The sequence below is a fragment of the Citrus clementina genome, unplaced genomic scaffold (genome assembly GCF_000493195.1).
Source record: "Citrus clementina cultivar Clemenules unplaced genomic scaffold, Citrus_clementina_v1.0 scaffold_8, whole genome shotgun sequence".
Taxonomy (NCBI): Eukaryota; Viridiplantae; Streptophyta; class Magnoliopsida; order Sapindales; family Rutaceae; genus Citrus; species Citrus x clementina.
This window is the reverse complement of record NW_006262022.1, coordinates 19,369,586-19,377,938: the sequence shown is the minus strand read 5'-3', so window position 1 is coordinate 19,377,938 and position 8,353 is coordinate 19,369,586. Positions and strand designations below refer to the sequence as shown.

Here is an 8,353-nt window from a genome sequence, read left to right as displayed (position 1 = left end):
CACTTAGACAACTTTGCCGAATGTTGCTAAGTAAGCCTAGAGCTTCTTGAACTAGAGAAGAGAGCAATGGAGCCGAATAAGAAAACTTGTATTGCACAAAGAGAGATTACAATGCTTGTTGTTTTGTTTGTTGGATGCAAATGCCTAATGCCATCCCATATTTATAGGGGAGGCTTGACAAGCTCTAGAGATTCTAGAGAATTCTACCATGTGCCTAGAATTCTAGATATTTACATGTGCTGGAAATGCATGGAGTATTCTAGAATATTTACAAGCTCATTTGTGCTAGAGTTGGCTAGAAGTTTCCAGAATTGGGCCAAGCTAGCACTTTTGGCCTTGTGTTGGCTCTCTAGCCTGAAATTGTGGGCAATTGGGCTAGCATCTTAGGCGGTCCATAACACTATGCTGAGTTCTACTTATTTAAAAAAAATATTCATGTGAGTTCTTCACAATACAGCAAACAGATAAACAATTAATATTTATTGACAGAGCAGAACCTTTGAGTTTCAGTGCAGATGTATTATGTAAAAATAAACTAATATAAGGACAGTGCAGGTGAAATTGTGGCGGAAAAATATGTTGTCATGGCTCCTCCTACGAAGTAAGAGTAATAGTAGCCCATTGACAAGCCATCTGAAGCAGCATTCATTGACAGGAGTAAGAAGATTAACACATTAAATAATTTTTTTTATTCTTTTTTCTAGAATTACGCTAATAGTTTGATTACCTTATTTAAATAATTATTTAAAAATTTGAGAGTAATCCTAAATGAAAAGGATCCTAAAGCAAATGAAAATTCGAAAATGGATCAATCTTAGTGGCCAATAATTGTTGATTAATTTCTTTTGCGTGTCTTTCAAGAAAATTGATTTTGTTGTTTCTTCTGTCTTTCCTGTTAATTTCTCTTCTGGGCTCATTTACTAAATCATTTTACAAGAGATTCTGATCCATTCTTCTTCCCCTTGTGTAATAAGGATATGTGCAAAAAAGACAAAAAAAAAAGCAGAATAAATACATCATTCAAAGATGAGCCATAATTGTTTCACTACTTTTGCACCTTCGTTTATGAGTGAATAGAGAGAGTTGGAAGCGGTTCTTGGTCTTAATCTCGTCATCGTAATTCGCTCTGTCTATTTTTCCCGGGGAAATCTTTCGAATTGCAACTCAAAAAAAAAAAAATGCTGGTCACTTATAGCAGAACCACGTAAATGCACCATGTATCTCTTTTGATTCTTTCCAGTTCTTATTTTCAGTTCTTTGATTGCTTGTGATTCAGATTTGATTCTTAGATAATTTTAGATTCATTCTTGATCGATCTTGTTTGGTAATTGTGCATATTAATCTCTTGCTTCTCTTAAACAGTTTGGTTCAACCCATTACATCGTCTAAATCATTATACTAGAAATTAAATGCTCACAATGACAGTTGGTATGATTTCCAAGGCTATTTATTTCTTATTCGAAGAACCATATATCCAAAAATCAAGTTAGTTCCGGAAGAGCCTACTAACTTTTTAAAAAGCTAAAAATAAAACCTGAGTTGGGTATAAAGGAATCCCTTCAGAACAAATAGAAAACTGATGTTTTTATTATTAAAAGCTGAAACTTTGAGTTAAACTGCCTTCATTAATATCCCAACTTGAGCGAGTTGACCAACAATGTGATATCTATTTTCCTTAGCTTCTTCTTCCAAGCATCATTACCATCGATGTGCATATAGTCTTCCAGAACCAACTTTATAATCTCTTTTTCATTATAGTACTTTTCAAGCTTCATCTCTAGTTTTGCTGCTTTTAGGAACGCCCGCCGCAATTTCTCTTCATTTTTCAATTTTGCAGATTTCTCTTTAATTTTCCTTGATTGCGAGCAATATCTAATTGTTGCTCTTATGGCTTTCTTGAACAAATTCAAGAGGTAGTTCGGGTAAGGGGTACCCGTGGCAAATCGGCTGTTCGCTGACAAACTATCGGACTATTGAGCTTGAGCAGCTGCTGCCATTGTTTCAATTTGAAGAACAAGAAAAAGCCTAGATATTTCAGAGAGTTGCTCTTATGGCTTATGGCTTATGGCTTTATGGCTTTCTTGAACAAATTCAAGAGGTAGTTCGGGTAAGGGGTACCCGTGGCAAATCGGCTGTTCGCTGACAAACTATCGGACTATTGAGCTTGAGCAGCTGCTGCCATTGTTTCAATTTGAAGAACAAGAAAAAGCCTAGATATTTCAGAGAGTCTGGGAGAGACAAAAAAAACAAAAAAAAAGTAAGAAGGTTATCAGGTCCGGTAGACAAATAAGCAAATCCTTAATTTTAAACTCTAGCCCTTATTTATAGGGTGCGTTTGGGATTGAGATTGAGCAGTTGTAACTTAAAAGTTAAAGTATTAAAGTGTTTGATAAATACTAACTGCTGTAACTTGTAAGCTATGTTGATATGATTTTTCATTTATATAATAAAAAATCTATTATATCTTTAATAATTTTGTTAAAATTTATATTTACTACATATTATTAACTTTTATTTGATAGTTATAGTTTTTTTTTTTCACAGCAGCAACTGTAGTTTAAAACATACATCACCTCAATCCCAAACAGGGCCATAGACTCATCATGCGATTCCTTGTACCTTTAGGACTCCTTGTTCCTTTAGGGTAACTCTCAGCTTCATCACAACTACACTCCCTTATTCTTTTGTCTGTTATTGCGGTTACTAAATCAAAACCTCTAGTTCTGCAATTGGATTGGGATCATTGAGCATATCAAAAGACTCAATGCTCAACTCACTCACATTTTGCCTTCCATGAAATTAATTACTTTGTAAAGCGTCTAAGATCTCTTTCACTATACTAATGTTTGTAGTGAGTTGATTAGTGGGTTCGGCCTAATATAGTGTTAAACTTTCAATATTTAGCATAAGTATAATTCAAAAAATTAACCTATAAATTTATTTAATATACTATATAAAGAACTAATAAAAACTATTTTCAATAATATAATTATATTTATAATTAAATTCTATTTAGAGGTTTATTAAGGTAATTTATGTTGTAATAAATTTAACTTAATTTGTTTCTAACTAAATTATGACATAATATAAATAATTACTTAATTATTATATTATAATTTTAAAATTTTATTTGAAAAACTGAAAAGGAAGCAAATTTGCTAGAGCTACCGCCTATTGCTGCCAGCCACCACCTTACCATCTCATTTCAACTCGAGAATTATATCAAAATTATTAAAAATTGATGATCTCTAGATTGAAGCAGTTTATTTGGTCGAAATAGTTGATGTTTGCCCAAATTTGAGAAAGTTAGAAAGTTTTCAAACTTTTTTAATTGGATTTGAAGAAAATAAATCCATCTTTTGACATCTATGATAATGTATTGACATTTGCCGTTGGCCGACGAGTCCAACGGTACTAGTAGTGATGTCCCACACACTAGTGTTGATGGCGGCAACGGCGACTTTTTGATGACTATCAAATTTATATTTTCTATTTTTGCAAATTAATTAAATAAATAAAGTTATTTAATTAATTTTTTAAATCATTACTTTAACTTTTATTAATATAAAATAAAATTATAAATAATAATAATTTAGTAACATTAAACAAGTTAATAAAAGATTGAAGGGGTAATTTTGGATGTTTTGCCTTCCAATAGAAGAGGAATTTAAATTAATCACTCTTTGTTTTGAAATCTAAAGTCCACATTATAATGTATTTTAAATTCTAACGGAAAATTAAATTTTTATAAATTAGGGTCAAATTAGAGTTATGAAATGAGAAAAGAATTCAAATTACTTTCCTCTCCCCATTTCTCTCCTTCCAACCAAAATTTGTAAAAGCCATTGACCGAACTAGCCAGGGAGCTGAAACCATCGAATGGAAATATGTGCAGTAAAGATGAACTTGGGAACATTAACGCGTATAGCATTTCCCTAGTCTAGCTAGGAATCATGAATTATTAACAGAATAACGTTAGGGTGTACAAGCTGATGTCATGTGAAAGTGTTGGATGGATTATGGAAACTCCAATTAATCACTTCAAGGGAATCAATTAACTAATCAAAAGACTAATAAACTTGTAAAAGGCTAAAAATTAAAATCACCTTGATGCTACGTTTAAATCTTCGCTGAGGTAGGCCCTCGGAGGAAGAAGGAGAACGACGGTACCTTTATTGGATCATACGTTTGTGCCATAGTTGGGCCTAGGCCCGGTTAGAAGAGTAGGCTTTTGGCACCCCCTCAAAATTCCTCTTAAAACTCCTTTTTAATTGGATTTACTTATAAATTGCCTAACATAAATTAATTCATTTCTTATCTTAAAAGGAAATTCAATTAAACACTTAAAATAAATTATTATTTTAACAAAATTTTCACACCCAACCCATTTCTTTATTTATAAGTATATTTTAAATTTAATTGAATATTTTTTTTTTAGATAAGTATAAGAATTTAGAGTTATGAAGATTGAAATTATAAAACAAACAAAAAAGTTGAGATTTCTTATGCAATTTAAAAAGAAATTCTTGGATAATATTTTATGAGAAGATGATTAATTTTAATATATGAATTTGTATTTTATCAATTAAACTGAGGTTATTTTAAGAAAGAATATTTAGAAAGGTATTAAAAGCTTCACTCATTTTATGATTTTAAAATGATCTTCACTCAGCCATGATAGAAAAATTGAAAACGACGACGTCTATGTAATCCTATAAGCGCCATTTGAGCAAATTATTTCTTCAATCGTTCTTGGTACCTACTAATTCACACAACAAACGCTTGGGCCTCGTTAGAATTTTTAAGTGACCCTTTCAATTCAACCACGAGTCCATGGCAAAAAGCTGAAAACGGCACCGTCCAAATAATTTGTTTCTTCAATCGTTCAAAGCCTACTAATTTCACAGAACACACCTTCATTAAGCCTAGGCCTCGATAGAATTTTTCAATGGTCTTTTATTTTGTACTATCACAATGAACTGAAAAACGACATCGTCTGTGTAATTTTGTGTGCGCCGTTGGAGCAAATTGTCTTAACGGGGCTTCATTGATTGTCTTTTCAGCAAGCAGTTGATAAGCGCTATGGACGAATTGAGATGCAGCAGTGGCAGCAGCTCCTTGAACTCATCAGCATCAAGCTTCTCTGTGCCGTCAAACGTTTCAACGAACTCATCCAAAAAATTGAGCTGTTCAGGTACCTTAACATTCACTCCAACTATATTGTTTGCTGATTCTTTGCCTAATGATTCAATTAAGTTAGATGATTCATTAGGTTCTGAAGTTAATCAACCAATAGTATATAGTATGAACCACGTGGATGACTTAGTTGATTGTGATATTAACGATGATGTAGTTGAATCTGATAATGTGAACATTGATGAAGATATTTCGAGTGATTCTGATGATGTGGACAATGAGCAAAATTCAGCTGATTTTGATAATGTTAACAATGTGGACGATGGGGAAAATTCAACCAATTCTGTTGGTGATAACAATGATGGAGTTAATTCTAGTGATTCTGATAATATGGACTGTGAGCAAAATTCAGATGATTCTGATAATGTTAACAATGTGGACAATGGGGAAATTCAGGTGATTCGGTTGATGTTAACAATGATGAAGACATGACTATTTCTGATGTAACTTGGCAACACGATGACGAGCACTTACACTGTCCATTTATCTGTGCTTTGTTGAAGAAGTTGCTCCAAAAGAAGTTTTAAAGTTCCTCTTAGAGAAAATAGGGAATTTGATAATAGATTGAGGAAAGTTGCAAAGATTGTGAAAAAAGTTAAGAGGGAACTAAGACAGTATGCAAAATCTAAGGGAAGTAGATTTTTGAATGATGATGATGTGGATTCAACTTGTGCTTTTAATGACAGTGACTTTAGTCTCTATCATTTGATGAGGAAGAAGGACTTAGCTATCAAGGATGTTCCTATTGCTAAATTGATAGAAATTGAGAGCCAATTACAGGAATAAAAGAATACCGTTGCGGAAATAATGGAGGAGATTCAAGAGCTGTACTATGTGGGTGCGTGTGGGTGCGGATTTTGACCAGGGAAAAGAAAGGACAAAAATGAAGATTCTGAAGAGGACACCAAAAACTCCGAGGATGAATCTAAAGAAGAGTTGAACAGCAAGACGTTGGACAATGAGGACATTGAGTATCTATCCGAAGACTCTGAGGATGAATCTGCAAAAGGGTCGAACAGCAAGACATCGAAGAAGGAGGACGGTAAAGACGGTGAAGACAGTGAGGATGAATTCAAAGACTCTGTGGATGAATCCAGACAGGAGTTGGACAGCAAGACCTCAGTCAAGAAGGACACTGAAGTTATTGAGGAGGGTGAATCAAACTGAAGATTCTGACCCAAGGAAGTTGTGATCAAATTTAGCAGTCAATTGTCAAAAATGAAGGAAAAATGTTGTAAAGTAAGTTATTATTGTTTGTCTATCAACACGTATGAAATTCTCAAAAGTGATAAAATTCCTTTAGCGCAAATGTCCTTTCATATTATCTTTGAACTATATAAGCTTGAGGACACCGTACCCATTTTCTCTCCTGAAGGGCTCGTTCTACTAGTAGATGATCATGACCCCATAGAGTAATCTTGTTGTAGGTAGAGTCAACAAAGTAAGTGCAATTGCCAATGTGTTCTAGATTTTATGGTAGAAAGGCATGCTGCTTATCTACTAAACACTAAGTTACCATTTTCACTTTTACTTAGTAAGTTCTTCAACATTTCTGCATGATTATGAGGCTTCTGGATGATATTAGACTGTACATAATAAGCAGTACCAGTAACTACCACATATATTTCTCATTCATGCTCTACTCTCCAGTGATCTGGATACAATTTTACGTCCAATCGGAATGATCTCTGGAGATATGTCCCGTATACTCATTTATGGTTTACTTTCTTTTTGGTATGTTATCAGCACCAGAGGAAGTCAGAGCTGAAAACATTCCGGTTATGCTTTAGTTTGTGCAAGTATTTATATTTTATGGTCACAAAGAAACCACCTAGGGTGCAAATAGCATCCAACTCTCTCTATTCACTCATAAACACGAAGGCACAAAAATAGTGAAACAGTCATGGCTTGTCTTTGAATTGTACATTTATTCCACATAATTCTAGCAACTTGATTTTAGCAATGAGCCTAGAAAAGAAAATCAACGGGAGAAACAGAAGAAACAACAAAATCAAATCAATTTTCACCCGTTTAAAGATGAAAGATACGCAAAAGAAATTAATCAACAATTATTGGCCATCAAGATTGATCCACTTTTGAATCTTACTCTTTTCATGAATCTTCCTCTTCTTGACTGGTGGTTCCTCCTTTCTTTTTGCATCAACTGGTATAAGCAATACTTAGCTAACATCCATGTTAAATACTAATAATTTTGCTTATAAACTCTGCCAGTTTAACATCAAGAACAGCAGCATTCATTAATCTCACGGGAATTAAATTAAATATTACATAAACTCTTGTCCGGGGATTTTATTATGTGTGATGATCTCATCCAAATTTTAGGGGATCATTGCTTAAAGAAAAATTTTCTCCTTCAGAAATTCTGGAAGGAGATGTGAATGTGATCAATATAAAAAAGTAAAATTTAAATAACTACTCAAATCTCTTACATAAAAATTGCCTTTCAAAGTGTTACCTCCAAGCATCAACCATCAACCATCAAGAATTTCTTTGATGAAGTGTTTCATATCCCTAAGAATAAATGTTTTTATTACAAAAAGAAAGATACATCCAAAAACTCAAAATGTGAGTGAGATATCAATATCCCAACTCAAGCGAATTGATCAAGAGTGTGATATGTATTTTCCTTAGCTTCTTCTTCCGAGGATCATCACCATCAATCCGCGTATAGTCTTCTACGACCCACTTTATAATTTTCTTTCTGACGTAATACTTTTCAAGCTCTGTCTCTAATCTTGCGGCTTTTCGGAATACCCGCTGCAATTTCTTTTCATTTTTTATATGCGCAGATTTCTCTTTAATTTTTTTTGATCGGGAGGTATATATAATTGTCCTTCTTAGGGCTATCTTCAGCAAATTCAAGAGATGGTTTGGGTAAGGGGTACCCGTAGCAAATCGGCTGTTTACTGACAAACTATCGGATTGTTGCGCTTGAGCAGCTGCTGCCATTGTTTCAATTTGTAGAGCAAGAACAAGCCTAGATGTCGCAGTCTCAGAGAGTCTTGGAGAAAAATAAACAAATCCCTAATGTTAAAATGTAGCCCTTATTTATAGGCTCATCATGAGTTTCCTTATTCCTTCAGAATTCCTTGTTACTTTAGGATTCCTTGTTGGTTTAGGATAACTCTCAAAATTT

General features: G+C 33.7%; 1 protein-coding gene across 1 annotated transcript; it reads left to right on the top strand.

Moving 5' to 3' along the window:
* Positions 1-5,082: 5,082 nt before the first annotated feature.
* Positions 5,083-6,363, top strand: LOC112096448 (dentin sialophosphoprotein-like). The gene is made up of 3 exons (XM_024179890.1): positions 5,083-5,600; positions 5,703-5,881; positions 6,062-6,363. The coding sequence occupies exons 1-3, from the start codon at positions 5,083-5,085 to the stop codon at positions 6,361-6,363; spliced, it is 999 nt and encodes a 332-aa protein (XP_024035658.1).
* The last annotated feature ends 1,990 nt before the right edge of the window (positions 6,364-8,353 follow it).

Bases quoted from the DNA above. Each gene is read 5' to 3' on its own strand.
- LOC112096448 (XM_024179890.1), top strand. From the start codon at position 5,083: ATGGACGAATTGAGATGCAGCAGTGGCAGCAGCTCCTTGAACTCATCA. The intron at 5,601-5,702 runs GTTGATGTTAAC...TTGTTGAAGAAG, and splicing joins GGGGAAATTCAGGTGATTCG to TTGCTCCAAAAGAAGTTTTA. The intron at 5,882-6,061 runs GTGACTTTAGTC...GATTTTGACCAG, and splicing joins AACTTGTGCTTTTAATGACA to GGAAAAGAAAGGACAAAAAT.